This window comes from Tachyglossus aculeatus, chromosome 22 (assembly GCF_015852505.1).
Source record: "Tachyglossus aculeatus isolate mTacAcu1 chromosome 22, mTacAcu1.pri, whole genome shotgun sequence".
Lineage (NCBI taxonomy): Eukaryota > Metazoa > Chordata > Mammalia > Monotremata > Tachyglossidae > Tachyglossus > Tachyglossus aculeatus.
In genome coordinates, this window is record NC_052087.1 from 479265 (window position 1) to 498435 (window position 19171).

The 19171-nt window shown below is 45.1% G+C and overlaps 2 protein-coding genes across 2 annotated transcripts; one reads left to right on the plus strand and one right to left on the minus strand.

Moving 5' to 3' along the window:
* The first annotated feature begins 9348 nt into the window (after nucleotides 1-9348).
* Nucleotides 9349-16453, plus strand: LOC119943440 (putative vomeronasal receptor-like protein 4). Its single transcript, XM_038764419.1, has 4 exons — nucleotides 9349-10279; nucleotides 12599-12653; nucleotides 15183-15186; nucleotides 16376-16453. The coding sequence occupies exons 1-4, from the start codon at nucleotides 9349-9351 to the stop codon at nucleotides 16451-16453; spliced, it is 1068 nt and encodes a 355-aa protein (XP_038620347.1).
* A 1126-nt stretch (nucleotides 16454-17579) lies between these two features.
* On the minus strand, nucleotides 17580-18521 carry LOC119943324 (vomeronasal type-1 receptor 42-like). Its single transcript, XM_038764222.1, has one exon. The coding sequence runs from the start codon at nucleotides 18519-18521 to the stop codon at nucleotides 17580-17582; it is 942 nt and encodes a 313-aa protein (XP_038620150.1).
* Between the last annotated feature and the right edge of the window lie 650 nt (nucleotides 18522-19171).

The following is a 19171-nucleotide window of genomic DNA, read 5'->3' on the forward strand; positions in this document are numbered from 1 at the left end:
CCAAAGGAAACGAGGGAGGAAAGGAGAAAGAGGCCCGGGTGCTGGGCTCCGAACCTACCTGCTGCCAGCGGAGAGATCCAGAGCCTGCAGTCCATCCTTGTTAGAGATGGAAGGAAAAAGGAATGGAGGGGATTGTTCCCTCTCGGGCCTGGGGGAGTTTCCCAGGCCTAGTTTCTGTTTCGCCTGGATTCCAGGAGAGCAGATCCTGCACTTCGAGGGAGAACCCATTTCCACGCTAGCAGGGCTGGCTACAGGGGCCATCCTGGGGAACCGAAGGTTCTGGGCTCCCGGACCACCACTCCTGCTTCCTAGGGACACAGACCCCTTCCCAAGGCACCCTGGAGGGCTGGGTCGGTGGTGAGCGGGGCTGGCCATCCTGCAGCCGGGAGAGAGCGAGATCCAAACGGGCGGCTAAGCTCTCTGGCTGACTGAGCTTTATCTCCTAACCTGAAGAGGAGTCCGAGACCTTTAAAGGCGATGTCACCACAAATTCCTAGGATTATCGTTTTCTCAGGTCATTACTGGGAGTCCTCGTGGTTCCCCCCACCCTCCTGCTGGCCAAGGGTGAGCAAATGTGAACACGGCGACGTTAGGGAGGGGAGCGGAGGTAAGCGTGAAATGAGTTTATTGTGGGAGGGGTAACAGCGAGTGGGAGACATCATCATCCTCAGTGATTTTCAGCGTGGCTTAGTGGAAAGCGTTTGGGCTTTGGAGTGAGAGGTCATGAAACAGGGACTGTGTCCAACCTGATTATTTTATGCCTTTCTCGGGATTTCTCGGAATTTGGAGGCCTTCCCAGACTGAGCCCCCTCCTTCTGCACCCCCTCCTCCCCCTCTCCACCCCCCCGCCTTACCTCCTTCCCTTCCCCACAGCACCTGTATATGTGTATATATGTTTGTATGTATTTATTACTTATTTATGTATTTATTTTACTTGTACATATTTATTCTATTTATTTTATTCTGTTAATATGTTTTGTTTTGTTCTCTGTCTCCCCCTTCTAGACTGTGAGCCCACTGTTGGGTAGGGACCGTCTCTATGTGTTGCCAACTTGTACTTCCCAAGCGCTTAGTACAGTGCTCTGCACACAGTAAGCGCTCAGTAAATACGATTGATTGATTGATTGATTGGACCTGTCTGGAAGTCAGGCGATCCTGACCATAGAATTGTGAGGCAGAGAAGTACCCAGGAGCATCATATAACCAGATACGATTGATAGAGTTTGAAATGAGTCAAACTCATTTCCCAGTCTCAGTCTGGGAAGGCCTCCTGGAGGAAGTGAGCACTCAGTAGGGCCTTGAAGGGAGGAAGAGAGCTAGCTTGGCAGATGTGGGGAGGGAGGGCATTCTAATAATATTACACAATTATTCTTAACTCATTCTTAAAAAAATACAAACAATTTTAATACATTTTTCAATTATTCTTCAGTTGCTTTCCAAATCCTTGGGATATGATGACTAAACCTTTCCAGTCCCTTAAGAGGAAACAATCACAAAGACAAAGTAGACATCCAGGTCTGCACATATGCGTGATACCAAATAACATAGAACTGCTTTTTGCCCCTTAGCTAGGCTATAGCAGAGACAACACGCGGAACTTGCACTGTCAACCCTTAACATACTGAAAATTTTATATTAAAGACCATTTGAACCAATTTAACAAGCAAAGATGAACAAACTCCAGTTCTAATTCATTCAATTCATAATATGCAGCAATTTAATCTGGACTTTGCGTGTCCTAAGAATATTTAGCATGTTAAGTCTGTGGTTTTATCTTAAAGAATCTACTTCTCCCTATTTCCTTCTCCTCTGTTTACCCTGAGCTGCAGTAGCTGTGGAATGCCTTTCATTCAGTCGTATTTATTGAGCCGCTTACTGTGTGCAGAGCACTGTACTAAGCGCTTGGTAAAGTACAAGTCTTCACTAATGTTCCTTGAATCCAGTTCCTTCTAAGACCTTATTGTCAACATCTCCTGCTAAACCCTCACTGAGTATCCATTTCAACAGTTTCTGATTCCTCCTAATGATCTACCTAACCATGCCATAACATCCTAAGGTCGTGATGCCAGCTCCCCAAAAAAGAACTTTATTTCTCCTCAATACTTTTCATTGAACATAAAAAGGGTTACTCTAACTTTAAGAAATTATTGGCAATCTGATCATACCACAGCCTGGTCATCGCACCTCTGTTCATCATCTTCTATTCCGCTGGTCTAATTTCTAGATTTGCTGGAAGCCTCATTCTGACAACTGGTAACAATCCAACTGTTTAAAGAGAGATTTGATAAATTAATAATGCCATGTGGTAAGCAGACCAACTCTTGGGTGTGAGCATTTTTTAAATATATTTTTAATAATATGTGTAGAACATATTTACATTTACTTCTAAACTGTACCAGGAACTACGTGAGTAATTCAAAGACAGGATTTGCTTTGTGACTGAACTCTAGTTTCTGTTCTTTGATCTTGAATTGGTGCAAACTTGTGTAGTTATATGACCTTATTCAGTACAGATTGATTTTTATGATTTTACTTAATACTTGGCCCAACGTCAAGCTTTTGCAAAATGCTTTTCAAATCACATTTCATATATAACGTGAAAATCTGACTTGTTTTCTGGTATGTCCTCGTGTCTTGTGTTTGAGCACATGTTGGGACAGAAAACTTTCTGAGATCAGCTCTCTCTCCAGTCATAGGTCAGTAGTAGACAGAAAATGGCATCCAATGGTGCATGTCAGATTGGAGTGAAATAATAATAACCATTAATAATTATGGTATTTGGAATGGTGGTGGAGAATGAGGGCCAAGTGTGATTGAGGGCCGAGTGTTCTAAGGATGGTGTTAGCTGTTTGGAGTTCTGGAGTCATGCTGTATATATGTATATATGTTTGTACATATTTATTACTCTATTTTATTTGTACATATTTATTCTATTTATTTTATTTTGTTTATATGTTTTGTTTTGTTGTCTGTCTCCCCCTTCTAGACTGTGAACCTGCTGTTGGGTAGGGACCGTCTCTATGTGTTGCCAACTTGTACTTCCCAAGCGCTTAGTACAGTGCTCTGCACACAGTAAGCACTCAATAAATATGATTGAATGAATGAATGAATGCTGTAGTCTGAAAATGTTGAGAGAGAGAGAGAGAGAGAGAGAGAGAGAGAGACAGAGACAGAGAGAGAGAAAGCTCAGCATCCTACAGGCACTTTCAGTACATTTGACATCTAATATTATGCTCCAGCAATCTGTCTCGGTCCTCAGAAGCCTGCATTGGATAGTGCCTGGCTTTGGAATCAAGACTTTAAGTGAAATGTACATGACTTTGCCCCAAGATGGGAAGTAAGAATGACCTCTCAGTGTTGTAGCTGGGGAAAAACAATTAATCTATCAGCCCCATTCATTGAGCCCTTACTGTGGGCAGAGCACTGTGCTAAGTGCTTGGGAGAGTATAATTAACAGTTGATAGACACGTTCCTTGCTCACAATGAGCATACAGTCAAGAGCGAGAGGCAGACGTTAATATAATTGCATTATGGATTTGTACGAAAGTGCTGTGATCCTGAGGAAGGAGTGAATAAAGAGTAAAAATCCAAGTGGCAGGGTGGTGCAGAAAGGAGTGTGTCCAGAACTCCTACTTTTACATTTAATGCCAAGAATCAGAAATTAAATACTGGGTGTGTCTCACCCCACCCTCTCACACCCTACCTCCAAACCCCAAACTGACCACTTGGGTCTGAGCCTCCAGTAGTGACCTTCACACCATCAATGTGATATGGGTATAGCGGGATGGCTTTTCTAATAGTGGAATTGTGTCCCATTGAGTGGTGCCCAGGCTGAGACAGCTGGATTAATCACCAACTGTGCTTACACTGTCACCTGTCCCCGCCAAATCATTCTTCTAGTCATGCTCAGATTGGTTAAGATGAGTCACCTTCTTCTCCTCCCTTTGATCCCAGTCCTGTGTCCAATATCTGATCAATTCAGCAAGATGACAAGCAAATCCCATACAGGGTGTCTGATTATGTGCCAGGCACCCTACCAAGCATTGGGTGAATACAAGCAAATCGGGTTGGAAACAGTCTCTGTCCCTCATGGGGCTCACAGTCTTAATCCCCATTTTACAGATGAGGTAACTGAGGCACAGAGAAGTGAAGTGACTCGCCCAAGGCCACGCAGCAGACAAGTGGCAGAGCCGGGATTACAACCCATGACCTTCTAACTCTCAGCCCCATGATCTATTATGCCACACTACTTCCCTTCTCAGGTCTTCCCCACAAACAGTTCAGGGTAATAACGACCCACCAACATTTATGTAAAGCAATCCAACCAACAATAAAATATGTCCTTTTGAAGTCCCCATCTTTCTCCAGATGATGCCAATGGCTGTTTTTCCTGGACCAGGTGGTCTGCTTGGAATACGCCCCTTATTCTGATGTTTTCATATCGCAGCTCAGGCTGAAGGTGACTCCACTGATCACTTAACTGGGATTGTCTGTTAAGATAGAGTACCCAGTTGCCATCCAGCACAGTGCTCTGCACACAGTGAGTGCTCAATAAATACCATCGAATGAATGAATGCCTGATGTCCTCTAAAATCCTAGGAAAGTTCAATCCTAACCAAATGATTGCTAGGCACAAAAACGCCCTGCTGGTTCAGGTACTCAGACAGAGTTGGTAAAATCTGAAACAACTCTTTCCTGATCGTACTCCATATCACAAAATGACCCTTCTGTTGCTACTGACTAAATCCTAGGAATCCTAATCCTAAAGAAGGAGAAAGAAAGATCGAGTCCAGGCCTGAGAGTCAGAAGGACCTGCATTTTAAGGGTTTAGAACCGTATTTCTCCTGGGTGACCTTGGGCAAGTCACTTCACTCCTCTGGGCTTGAGTTACCTCATCTGTAAAATGAGAGTTGACATTAAGACTGTGAGCCTCACGTGGGACAGGGACTGTATCCAAGCTGATTAAATTGGATCTTAATCAGTGTTTAGAACAGTGCTTGGCACATAGTAAGCACTTAGCAAGTACTATAAGAATAATTACTGTAGTAATCAACTCACCCATGCTGGGCAGCAGCAGCATGGGAGAGATTTGAGGGCGGGTACTCAGGTTTACTGCGTGGAAGGAGGCAAAGGTAAACTGCTTCTGTATTTTTACCAAGAAAATTCTATAGATCCACTACCAGAACAATTGCAGATGAAGGTGGGGCGTCGCTATGGGTTGGACACGACTCGACAGCATAAGACAGTAACAACAACAGTCATAATAAAGCTTTCCTGAGTCTCTTGAGAAGAAAACATAATTGTGATAAGCAGGTATCCATTTTTTGACATTCATTTCACTCGTGGTTCTTGGCAGTTAAATCTCCCACCTTATGTTATGTTGCCGCCTTATCTCAGATACATTTTCTATAATTAACTCATTAAACATTTTCATGTTTGGGCTTTTATTGTAGGCTTTTCATGGGCAGGGAACATGTGTACCAATTTATTTCTATTGTACTCCTCCAAGCACTTAGTACAGTGGTTTGCCTACAATAAGTACTCGTAAATACCATTGATTGATTTGATTGATTATGGGGGTCTAAATGAAAAGGTACAATTCTCCATGTAAATAACACTTGAACCCTGTTCAACTTCATCTTTCTCCACTTTGCTCTATCCTATCTTACACTGTCCCATTTATCTGCTTGTCAGCACTCTCCAATGCAAACTTCCTCTCTTTCCTTAATTGGCTGGATTTCTGCATAAATTGATCTACCCGAATTGTCTTCCATTATTCCACTCCCTCTCCAAAAGATTCCTTACTTCTAGTAAATACTCCCATTAAGGTGTCATTTTAAAATAACTCTGTATTTCCCTTGATGCCCTGCATCTCCCACAAATCCCTTAGGGTTTGTTTTATTTTGCACTTGTGTTACCCCTCAGGGTGTCTCCTAGATTGAATGGTAAAATCGATCAATCCATCAATCAGTGCAGAGTACTGTACTAAGCACCTGGGAGAGGTCAATATGGCTGTCTAGAGTGGGAAAGTGAATACCGTCCCTGGATCCAGAGGTTTGTGGACTGCTGGTAAATCAACAGTCTGTGTCCATAGGACCACAAAGACACTTCCTGGAAGCTTTGCTTTGGCCGAGGTTGATTTGATCATGTTAATTAAATGGTGTTTGTTAAGCACTTACTGTGTGCCAGGCAGCTGTGGGAGATACAAGATAATCAAGTTGGACACATTCCATACCCCACATGGGACTCACATTCTTAAATCCCATTTTACACGTTTTAACTGAGGCACAAAACATTGAAGTGGCTTTCCAAACATCGCACAGTCGACAAGAGGCAGAGCCGGGATTAGGAGCCAGGTCCTCTAACTCCCAATCCTGGGCTCTTTCCATGTAGCCAGGCTGCCTCTATCCTCTATGCTCCCTTCCTTGTTCGCTCACCATACCATTCACAGAGGCAGGATGATTCTGTGCCCTCATCAGCTCCGGAAACAATGTCCCCCTGATTTTCTGATGGCACCAAGGGTCGGACTCCAGGATTTAATATCCCAAGTTAAACTAACGTCTCTTAGAGGCCTCAGATCTTCTTCATGGCACCTTTTAATTGTCCCTTCAACTTCTATCCCTTCTATTTCTTTTCCTGTAACTGTGGAGTCATCAGCTCTACGGCCATCATCAACTGACTTCTGGGCCACCTAAAACTCCTGGAGACCCTACCGTCTTCCTTTAAGGCTGTCAGTCAATCGTATTTCTTGAGCGCTTACTGTGTGCACTAAGCACTTGGGAAAGGACAGTAGAAAAATATACCGGACACATTCCCTGCCCACAGTGTTTTTACAGTCTAGAAGGGGAGACATGAATATAAATAAATGAATAACATGTATGTATGTGACATATGTGGGGATGGAAGGGGGAGTGAATGAAGGGAGAAAGTCTGGGCATGCAGAAGGGAGAGGAAGAAGAGGGAAGGAGGGCTTAGTCAAGGAAGGCCTCTTGGAGGAGATGTATGTGCCTTCAATAAGGCTTTGAAGTTGGGGAGAGTGGTTGTCTGTAGGATTAGAAGTGGGAGGGTGTTTCCAGGCCAGAGGCAGTGCGTGGGCGAGAGGTCAGTGGCAAGATAGACAAAACTGAGGTACAGTGAGAAATTTAGCATTAGAGAAGTGAAATGTGCAGTCTTGGGTTTTAGTAGAAGAATATTTAGGTGAGGTGGTAGGGGGCAAGTTGATCAAGTGCTTTGAAGCCAGTGGTGAGAAGTTTCTGCCTGATATGGAGGAAGATGGGCAACCATTGGAGTTTCATGAGGAGTGGGGAAACATGCCCTGAACGTTTTTGTGGAAATATGATCTGGTCAGCAGAGTGAAGTATGGGCTGGAATGGGGAGAGACAAGAGTTTGGGAGGCCAGCAAAGAGGTTCAAAGAGAAATCAAAGCAAGATCGGATAAGTGGTTGTATGAATATGGTAGCAGTTTGGATGGGGAGGAAAGGGTGGATTTTAGCGATGTTGTGAAGGTGGAACAGACAGGACTTAGTGGTGGATTGAATATGCAGGTTGAATGAGAAAGAGGAGTCAAGGATAACACCATGGTTATGGGCTTATGAGACAAAAAGGGTGATGATGCCATCTACAGTGATGGGAAAGTCATGGGGAGGACGGGGTTTGGGTGGGAAGATAAGAATTTCCATTTTAGACATACTAAGTTTGAGGTGATAGGAGGACATCCAAGTAGAGGTGGCTCAAGGCAGAAGGAAATGTGAGACTGCAGAGAGGGGGAGAGTTTAGGGCTGGAGATGTAAATTTGGGTATCATCAGCATAGAGGTTGTAGTTGAAAACATGGGAGCAAAGGAGTTCTTCAAAAGGGTGTGTGTAGGTGGGGATTATAAGGGGATCCAGAACTGAACCTCGAGGGATACCCAGAGTTCGGGGGGCGGGAGGGAGGGGATCAAAAGAGGAGCCCCTGAAAGGGACCGAGAATGAGCATCCAGAGGAAGACCCTTATCCCTTCCAGTAATGCTTGAAATAGAATGGCCCCTTTCTGTCCTTCCTGGCCTTATTACCTGGTGAGCAGACTACCTCTACTCAGTGAGTACATGTTCCCCATCGGGCACCCCTTGACCAAATTGGCCTCCTTTTTGGAGGCCCTTTGGGTCGTAGGTTGACATCTTGTCTGATCTCTTGGGGGTGTCTTGAGTCCTTAAAGGGCCCACCCCAATCCTGAATGTATTTGACAATAAACTCACCACTGAAGACCCAAGCCTGTAGGGCTGGTGGTCAGCCTGTGTTCTTGCCCATCCTCACCGGATGATCATTTCCGGGTCCGGGTCTTATGTTTCAGGATCTAGCTCACAGTGCCAAGATTTTACCCAAATCTCCAATGGACCCTCCTCCGGACCAGAAAGAGGAGTCTATAGTTCCAGCAACCAGGACATTTTTTGCCAAATGGAGTATTGCAGCAGGCTGCCTGTCCTGGCACACAGCCCGGCACTATATCCCATCACTTCTCCCTGTCTTCGGGTTACTCCGCCAAGATAGCGGCCTTAACTGGATTTGGTTAGTTGTGCCTCCTCAATCTGTCTACCTAGGATACTTCTCTCTTGTCTCTCGTCTGATGTCTCTTGTCTCTTAGCCAGTCCCTCCAGGATAGGGTGGGTTCCTTTCCGTAGTGATTTGATGTTCCTGTAGGCTGAAGCAGTATGCTATAATATGCACATGAACTCTTTTGTTATCAACATTCCACTCCCAACAGCATTATTTATTACATGCTTATTATGTGCAAAATACTGTGCAAAATGCTGGGGGGAAAGTTCAAGGATGATGTAGAGGGGGGAGCTGGGAGTATAGGGGTGGGGCAGCCTCCAATGATCATGGATGAATCATGCTGCTACCACTGTATCAGTATGCCCCGACTGGAACGGGGGCCAGTGTGAGCCATGGTTGAGAGTTGGGGGTAATAAAGTTTAGGCCCATAGAAAATCACTGTCTGTTGGGGAAAGAAAACACAATCAGTCAATCAGTCAATGGTATTGTTTGAACACTTACTGTGTGCAAAGCACTCTTCTAAGAGTTTGTTAAGGGTCACTGTGCCCGACTCATGTGCTGGAGTTCTTTGAATTGACCAGTCAGTATGTAGATGTCAGGTAACCAGTGGGCATACTATTTGGCACTAATGGTTGATAAAAATGGATTGTGGAATAACAGAGTAAACGTGACCATTTCCTACCCATTTGACAGAGATACTCAACTCATTTTGCATCCTTTGCAAGTTTTCTTTTCATCTCCAGGAACCAATTCTCATAGTCTCTGGTCCCTCTCGCTTCCTTCAGTGATTCTGTGGAAATTTGTATCAAGAAGTGATGACCATTGTTGTGGCTCAGGGAGTCTGTTTCCTCTCCCAATCTGGAGTAGGTATCCTGGGGAACTCTCTCCTCATCACATTCCACCTCTCCTCGTTCCTCCTGGATTCCAAACCAAAGCCCACAGACCTGACCATCATCCACCTGGCCCTGGTCCATACCGTGATGCTTCTTCCAAGGTGGATCATCATAGCAGCAGGGATGTTGGGGCTGCAGCTTGTACAGAACGATGCTGAGTGTAAGCTGTTCGTCTGTCTCTACCGCATCACCCGGGGCCTCTCCCTCTGTACCACCTGCCTCCTGATCGTGATCCATGCCATCACCATCAGTTCTAGCACCTCCTATCTGTTCCAGCTCAAGGTTCAGATCCCAAATGCCATCCTCCCGGTCTTAGCCATCTTGTGGATTCCCAGCGCTCTGATAAGCGCCAACCTTCTGTTCCAAGTGTTTGCTTCCCCCAATAGAAACAACACAGATACCAACTGTTACATTGTGCCTATGAACACACTCCTCCAGGGGCTGATTCTCACCTTCATGGCTCTCCGCGACGTCCTTTCTCTAGGGCTCATGAGCTGCTGCAATGGGTACATGGTCCTTCTCCTGCACCGACACAGGCACCAGGTCCAGCATCTTCACAGCCCCAGCCAAGCCCCCAAAACATCGCCGGAGAGACAAGCGACCAAGACCATTGTGCTGCTGGTGAGCTGCTTTGTAGTCTTCTACTGTGGAGACCTTGTCTTTTCCCTGTTTCTAGGGACATCCATGAAGAATAATGCTGCCCTCTGGAATGCTCACATGTTTGTGGTCAGTGGATATGCCACTATCAGCCCCTTTGTGTTGCTCACCTGTGACACGAGAGTCATTAAGTTCCTAGCTGATTTTCTGGGGAATATGATCCTCAAATCTTCTCAGACCACACTGCTTCTAGACTGTGAGCCCACTGTTGTGTAGGGACCGTCTCTACATGTGGCCAACTTGTACATCCCAAGCGCTTAGTACAGTGCTCTGCACACAGTAAGCGCTCAATAAATGCGATTGAATGAATGAATGAACTGCTGTCTGCCAGCCCTCTTTGATATGGAAACTCAAGTGGAGATCTTGTTTCACCAGCAATGAGATCTTGGGAGAACACTATTGCCATTAAAGGAAGGATATTCCTAGACCCGATCCCTGCAGAAAATCAGGGCTTCATACGATTGAATGAATGAATGAAAGAATGGATGTCCTCCTGCCACCAAAAACTCAACATGCCCAAGGCTGGGCTCCTTATCTTCCTTCCCAATCCCTGTACTCTCCTGACTTTCCATCACTGTGGATGGTACTAGCTTTCTTCCCATCTCACGAGCGTGCAACCTTGGTGTCATCCTGAACTCTGCTCTCTCATTCACCCCACACATCCAATCAGTCAATACAACCTTCACCTTCACAACATCGCCAGGATCCGCCCTTTCCTCTCCATCCAAACCACTACCTCATTAGTACAGTCTCTCATCCTAGCCCGACTAGTTTACTGCATCAGCATCGTTTCTGATCTCCCAAACTCCTGTCTCTCCCCATTTCAGTGTAAACTTCACTCTGCTGCCTGGATTATCTTTCTACAGAAACGTTCTGGGCACGTCACCCCCTTCTCAAAAATCTCCAGTGGCTGCCTATCAACCTCCGTATCGAGCAAAAACTCCTCACTATTGGCTTTAAATCTCTCCACCACCTTGCCCCTTCTTACCTCACCTCCCTTCACTCCCTCTACAGCCCAGCCCACGCACTCTGCTTCTCTGGTGCTAACCTTCTCACTGTGCCTCGTTCTCGCCTGTCCCGCTATCGACCCCTGGGCCACATCCTCCCTCTGGCCTGGAATGCGCTCCTGCCTCCAATCCACCAAACTGGCACACTTTCTCACTTCAAAACCCTACTGAAGGCTCACCTCCTCCAGGAGGCCTTCCCAGACTAAGCATCCCTGTTCCCCTGCTCCTCCGCCCCTCCCCATACCCCCAACTCGATCTCTTTGGTCTACTCCCTTCCCCCCGCCACAGCACTTGTGTATATATTTACATATTTATAATTCTGTCTATTTATATTAATGCTGTATATATATCTATCTACAATTGTATTTATTCATATTGATGCTGTTGATGCCTGTTTACTTGTTTTGATGACTGTATTCCCCCCTTCCAGACTAAGCCTGCTGTGGGCAGGGATTGTCTCTGTTGCTGAATTGTACTTTTCAAGCGCTTAGTACAGTGCTCTGCACACAGTAAGTGCTCAATAAATATGATCTAATGGATGAATGAATGAACATAGGTAGCACTCGATAAATACTGTCATCATCATTGTTTATTATTATCATTATTATGTAAGAATCCAATTGAGGCCCATGGAGTCACCAGATTTACATTCTCTCTCATTTCTCTTTTTTTATGGTTTTTGTTAACTGCTAACTATGTGCCAACCACTGTTCTAAGAACTGGTATAAGGTAATCAGATGGGACACAATCGCTGGCCCATATGGGACTCACAGCCTTAATTCCCATTTTACAGATGAGGTCACTGAGGCACAGAGAAGTTAGGTGATTTGCCCAATAATAATAATAATAATAATAATGGCATTTATTAAGTGCTTACTATGTGTGAAGCACTGTTCTAAGCGCTGGGGAGGTTACAAGGTGATCAGGTTGTCCCACGGGGGGTTCACAGTCTTAATCCCCATTTTACAGATGAGGCAACTGAGGCACAGAGATGCTAAGTGACATGCCCAAAGTCACACAGCTGACAAGTGGTGGAGCTGGGATTTGAACCCATGACCTCTGACTCCAAAGCCCGGGCTCTTTCCACTGAGCCACGCTGCTTCTCTGTGCCCAATGTCACACAGCAGACAGAAGGCAGAGCTGGGTTTAGAACCCATGTCCTCTGATTCCCAAGCCCAGGCTCTTGCCACTAGGCCATGCTGCTTCTCCTCATATTTTGACAACTACTCCATCCTAAACAGAGTAATGAGATAGGGAGAACCATAGGCACTAACCCTGTTAATGACCAGCTGGAGAGGTAAATTAACTAGTTACAGTATTGTTTAAGTTCTTACTATGAGGCTAGCATTGTGCTAAGCACTCAGGGAGACACAAATTCTACAATACACAATACTGCCTGAATCATCATTCTGTTACCTGGATCCAGGAGGAGTCTGAGGGTTTCCATACAATTTTAAGCTACTTAGTTTAAACACTGATATCTTGAATTGCTGAATTTGCCATTTAAGTTTTTTTGAAGTCCACCATCATTGCTCTACATAGCTACCTACCACAATTTAGATGGTGAGCCTCATGGGTGTAATCTTGCTTGGATTTACACTAGCCTAATAAAAATAATTATAATAACAATCGTGGTATTTGTTAAGTTCTTACTCTGTGCCAAGCACTCTACCAAGTGCTGGGGAAAGTATAAGATAATCAGAGCTCACATGGGGCTCACCATCTGAGTAGGAGAGAGAACAGGTATTAAATCCCCATTTTGCAGATTTCCCTGAGACCCAGGGCCATTAAGTGACTTCACCAGGGTTACACAGCAGCTACATAACAAAGCAGGGATAAGACCCCAGGTCCTCTGACTCCCAGAATCATTCTCCTTCCACCAGGCCAGTAGGCCATGCTCCTTCTAGCCAGTACTTGGTGTATAATTACCACTCCTAATGAATATTAATTTATTCACTCATTCATTCAATCATATCTATTGCATCCTTAAATGTGTGCGGAGCACTGAAATAAGTGCTTGCAAGAGTATATTATACTAATAAACAGACACATTCCTTGCCTACAAGGGGCTTATAGTCTAGAGGGGGCAGGCAGACATTAATACCAATAAATAAATCACAGTTTTATTCATAAGTGCTGTGAGACTGGGCCGGGGGGTGCTTCTTGTGATATAAAGTTTATGATATTTGGGTTACATAGGGGCATGGAAAATGGGGGAGGGGTGTGAGGTAATAGATTGTGAGGCAAATGGTTAGGATTTAGGAATAACCTGAAAGAAGCCGTGATTCTGAGCTGGGAAACAACAGGACCTGGTGGAAAGAGGTTAGGCCTGAGAGTCAAAGGATCTGGTTGCTAATTCTGGCCCCACTTTTTGTTTGCTGGGTGACCTTGGGCAAGTGACTTAACTTCTCTGTGCCTCAGTTACCTAATTTGTAAAATGGGGATTAAATCTTCTTCCCTCCAATTTAGACTATGAACCCCATGTTGGGCAGGGCTGTGTCCCATCTGATTAATGTGTATCTATCCCAACGTTTGACACATAATACCATTAAAAAAAGTAAGAGGAGATTATCTTCAAGTGAGGAGTGGGTAGCAATGAGAAAGGGAGCAGAAAAGTGGGCAGGGGGTTTAAGGGCATAGATTATGAACCAAAATAGCAGGGTGGAGGGGACAGCAAGTATAAAGGAAACAGGAAGGATTGAAGACCCCTCCCTACACTGCGAGATAAGGGTGTTCTCTGGACACAAGGTCATTCATAGCACCTGAACCAACAGTGACCTTTTGAATCTCTGAGGAGGGAGATGGGAGAAAATGACATCCTACCCACCTCCTCCGTCTGTGATCATCCCAAAATGTGTGGAAAAGCATCAGCACACCCCAGAACAACCAAGAGACGACATCAGAGGAGACCTGTCTTGGGAGTGGAACCAGGGAGGATAGTGGCGTGGTGGAAAGAGTAAAGAGGGCTTCGTGGGTGGAAGGACTGGGCCACCAGTGAGCATGCCACTGTGGAATGGCCATGGACACCTCCTGGAAAATTAGTTCTTTCTTTTGGTAACCATGCTGGGTGGGATGCTGGGGTCAGTTGTATCTTTAATGAGTTCTCTTTCAGGGATCCACACAAGAGGTTAATGTTGACATGAGATTATCAGAAACACTCCCCATTCCTGCTCCCTATTCCCTTTTCCCATTCCTCTTCCCCATTTACTTATCTGACAGACAATTCCTCTTCCCCCCTTCAAACCCTTATTGAAGGCACATCTCTTTCAAAAGGCCTTCCCTGACTAAGCCCTCATTTCCTTTTCTTCCACACCCTTCTGAATCGCCCTGACTTGCTCCTTTTATTCATTCCCCCACCCCAGCACCACAGCATTTATGTGCATTACCATTATTCATTTGTTTATAATAACGTGAGTCTCCCCCTCTAGACTCCCTTGAACTCATTCGCTCCCATGGCTTCACCTGTCATCTCTACGCAGATGACACCCAAATCTACATCCCCTCCCCTGTTCTCTTTCCCTCCATCCAGGCTCGTATCTCCTCCTGCCTTCAGGACATCTCCACCTGGATGTCCACCTGCCACCTAAAACTCAACATCTCCAAGACTGAGCTCCTTATCTTCCCTCCCAAACCCTGTCCTCTCCCTGACTTTCCCATCACTGTGGACGGCACTACCATCCTTCCCACCTCACAAGCCCAAAACCTTGGTGTCATCCTCAACGCTGCTCTCTTAGTATGTTTGGTTTTGTTCTCTGTCTCCCCCTTTTAGACTGTGAGCCCACTGTTGGGTAGGGACTGTCTCTATATGTTGCCAACTTGTACTTCCCAAGTGCTTAGTACAGTGCTCTGCACACAGTAAGCGCTCAATAAATACGATTGATTGATTCACCCCACATATCCAAGAAGGGAGGGGGCAAGTGTTTTGAGAAGGTGTGAAGGGATGGGGGAGGTAGAGTGGTGGACTTTGAGAGAAGATAGGAGATACTCCTGGGAAAGACAAGAGAGTTGAAGAAGGGGCTGGAGGATGGAGGGACTGGAGAGGAGTAAAGGGAGATTTAGGGAGATCATGTCTGATAGTTTCAATTTTCTCAGCAATGTAGGTAGCCAAGTCATTAGGGGCAGGACATGGGGAAAGCAGGGACAGGAGATTGGAAGAGGGGGTTAAACATTTGAAACAAATGGCTAGGGCAATGGTCTAAGTGATACTGCCACCCTGATTCATTGGGCCTCCAAACAAATGCTGATTTTCTATTATGAGAGCACTGGTGCATGGGGAGGGGCAGGAATGACTGATTGGTTCTCAGGATTCATTTATTCAAAAGTATTTTTTTGTACAGAACAATGCTTAGGAAAATGAAAAAAGTAAAAGTCTGCCCACGCTCTCAGAGAGTTTACAGTCCAGTGTGGGGAGACCAAAAGGCATATATTGAGGAATGGAGTGATATTCATTTGTAATGGTATCTATATGCTAAATACTGGCTCACTGTAGCATGGCCTATTGGCCTAGGGGAAAGAACACGAGCCTGGGAGACAGAGGACCTGGGTTCTAATCCATTCTCTGCCTCTTACTTGGTGTGTGACCTTGGGTAAGTCACTTAATTTTTCTGTGCCTCTGTTCCCTCATCTGGAAAATGGGGATTCAATATCTGTTCTCCCTTCTAGTTAGACTGTGAGCCCCATGTGAGACCTAATGATCTTGTATCTACCCCAGGACTTAGTACAATGCTTTGCATAGGAAGCGCTTTACCAAAACCACAATTGTTAGTATTACCATCATTATTATTAATATCATTGTTATCATTATGATCATTAATTACTAAATGCAAGACGGACTACTTATACAAGGCTCAGGATCCATATACATATCAAACAATGATGGATTACAAAACAAAATTAAATTGCAAATTCAGCAATCCAAGATATCAATGTTCAAACTAAATAACTAAAAATGGTATTGGGAAGGGAAGCCCTCGGGCTCCTCCTTGCTCCAGGCAACAGAGTAGGTAATCAGAATGATGATCTAGGCAGCAGAGTGTATTGAAGAATTTGTGAAGCCTTGAGTGCTTATCACAGAACTCTCCAGGCAGTAAGTTCTGAATAAATACCATGACTAACTAACTTAGAATGAAAAGGTTGAAAGCACTGAGACAAGTGAGGAGTTTATGAGCAGAACAGCCCAGAGGTAAAGAAAGTGTGCTGCAGGTGATTACCATAATATTGGAGAGGAAAGGGCAGATGCAAAATATCAGATTTGGGGTTTTCTCATTTCCCTTGGAAATTTGTAGCCGTTTTTTGGCTGTATGATGAATCTCTCAGCTTATGTTCATGGGATTGGCTGTAATACTGCCAAAGAGCAGTGGTGAAAAGAATGCATTAACCTCTACATCTGGACTCTCACAGGGTTAGTACCAAATGGGTATTCTTAGGTGTGGATATGCCAGGGGAAGCAGTATGGTGTAGTGAGTAGAGCACAGGCTTGGGATTCAGAAGGTCATGGGTTCTTATCCTGACTCTGCCATATGTCTGCTGTGTGGCCTTGAGCAAGTCACTTAACTTCTCTGTACCTCAGTTACCTCCTCATCCGTAAGATGGGAATGAAGACACTGAGAGCCCCAGGTGGGACAGGGACTGTGTCCTACCTGATTTCCTTGTATCCACCCCAGTGCTTAGTATAGTGCCTGGCACATAGTAAGCACTTAACAAATACCACAAGTATTGTTATTATCATTATTATTATTATCCGTAACTTTGTTAAACTCTTTGTCTCTATCCTCCTTTAAGGGAGGAAAATGGGGAAGATGACAAAGGATGAGGAGAAATGAGGGAGTATGAAAACCTTGGTTACACCATGGGTCTCATTACAATAATAATGATAATAATAATAATATAATTATGGTGATGATAATGATATGATCTTTGCTAAGTGCTTCCTCTGGGTCATACACTGTTCTAAGTACTGGGTAGCAACAAGTTAATCAGGTTGGGCACAGTCTCTGATCACAGGAAACTCACAATATAAGTAGGAGAGAGAAATGGTGTTAAATGTCCATTTTCCAGTGGAGGAAACAGAGGCACAGAAATGCTAAGTTACTTACCTAGGGTCACACATCAGTTAAGTGATAGAGCCGGGATTAGAGTCCAGGTCCACTGACTCCCAGCCCCTTGTTCTTTCCATTAGGCCAGGCTGCTATCCAGAAAAAGAACAACTGAGGAGATAGAAAGTGCTGTGCACAGATCCAGCCATCGAACGTTCCATAAAGATCTAGCAAAGCAAAATAGGAGATGGAGGGACTGTAGCCAGGAGACTGGGAAAGCTTTTAGAGGAGGGATATCTACAATAGAAATTATCAGTGCCACAAACGCTCACACTATAATGAAACTCTGATTATCTCCAGGGACTACGGCTAGGAATGTCCTTGGTTTAATGGTGATGTTGCTCTTCTATGGTCTTCCTCGCTTGAGACACAGGATGGTCACGGGGTTCCCATATCAAAGTGGGATGGCAGATAGCAGCATGGTCTGAGAAGATCTTCGGGTCTTATTCCCCAGAAAATCACCCAGGAACTTGATGACTCTGGTGTCACAGGTGAGCAAGACAAAGGGGCTGACAGTGGCATATCCATTTACTACAAACATGTTTGCATTCAGGAGGATGACATTATTCTTCATGGATGTCCCTAGAAGCAGGGAAAGGACAAAGTCTCCACAGTAGAAGACTACAAAGCAGCTCACAAGCAGCATAATGATTTTGGTGGCTTGTCTCTCTGGTGATGTTTCACGTGCTTTGCCGGTACTGTGAAGATGCTGGACCTGGAGCCTGTGTCGGTGCAGAAGAAGGACCATGAAGCCACTGTAGCAGATCATGAGCCCCAGGGAGAGGATGTCCCGGAGAGCCATGAAGGTGAGAACCAAGCCCTGGAGGAGTATGTTTAAGGGCACAACATAACAATTGCTATCAATAGTGGTTGCTTTATGTGAAGCAACCACTTGGTACCAAAGTTGGGTGCTTATTAGCATGTTCAGAATCCACAAGATGGCTAAGACCGGGAAGATGAAGTTTGGGATCTGAATCTTAAGCTGAAACAGGTGGGAGGTGGTAGGACTGATGGTGATGGCCTGGACCACGCTCAGTAGAGAAGTAGTACAGATGGAGAGGCCCCGGGTGATGCGGCAGACATACGCAAACAGCTTACACTCAGCACTGGTCCGTACGAGCCGCAGCCCCAGTATTCCTGCTGTTCTGGTGATCCACCTGGTAAGAAGCATCACGGTGTGGACCAGAGCTAGGTGAATGATGACCAGTTCTGTGGGCTTTGGCTTGGAACCCAGGAGGAACGAGGAGAGGTAAAGCATGTTGAGAAGGGAGTTCCCCATAATACCTATTCCAGTCTGGGAGAGGAAACAGACGTCCCGAGCCACATCAATGCTCATTGCTTTTTGATACAAATATCTGCAGCAACACTGGCAGAAGAAGGATGGGCCAGAGACTGTGGCAGTTCATTCCTGGAGCTGAAAAGAAAATTGGCAAAGGATCCAGAAAGAATTCAGTATGTCAGTCAAATTGGTAGGGAATGGTCATGTTTATTCAGTAAGGCCACAATCCATTTGTATGTAAACCATTAGTGTCAAAGGCTTTATGAAAATCTAAATCTACGTATTTACTGGTCAGTTCAAAGAGCTCCATCCAATGAGTAGGGCACAATTTCCTCTTAACAGGTGCCTTGTTCTCCTACCCCCAGCAGAGAGTGATTTTCCATGGGCCCACTGGGCCTTCACCGTTTTACAGACTGCACTGATGTGCCAGGGTGACACATTCACTCAAGCTACCTCATGCAAAGTGGTCAGAGGGAAAGTGTCAGACACTGCTAGAGCCAGTAGTAGCTCACTCCAGATGACTTCCTCCCTGAGGGACAGGTAATTGAATTGAGTAAGAGGTAAAGGATAACTCAGTAAGATGATAGCAGCCATCTCGTGAAGACTGCAAAAAGAGGAAGGGGCTAATTAATTGGGATGCCCCTCAAGCATTCTGAGTTAGAGATGGGACTGAACAATCCTGGGGAGACAAGGGATATGAGAAGCAT

Bases quoted from the DNA above. Each gene is read 5' to 3' on its own strand.
- LOC119943440 (XM_038764419.1), top strand. From the start codon at position 9,349: ATGACCATTGTTGTGGCTCAGGGAGTCTGTTTCCTCTCCCAATCTGGA. The intron at 10,280-12,598 runs GTGAGCCCACTG...TTGCCATTTAAG, and splicing joins GACCACACTGCTTCTAGACT to TTTTTTTGAAGTCCACCATC.
- LOC119943324 (XM_038764222.1), bottom strand. From the start codon at position 18,521: ATGAGCATTGATGTGGCTCGGGACGTCTGTTTCCTCTCCCAGACTGGA.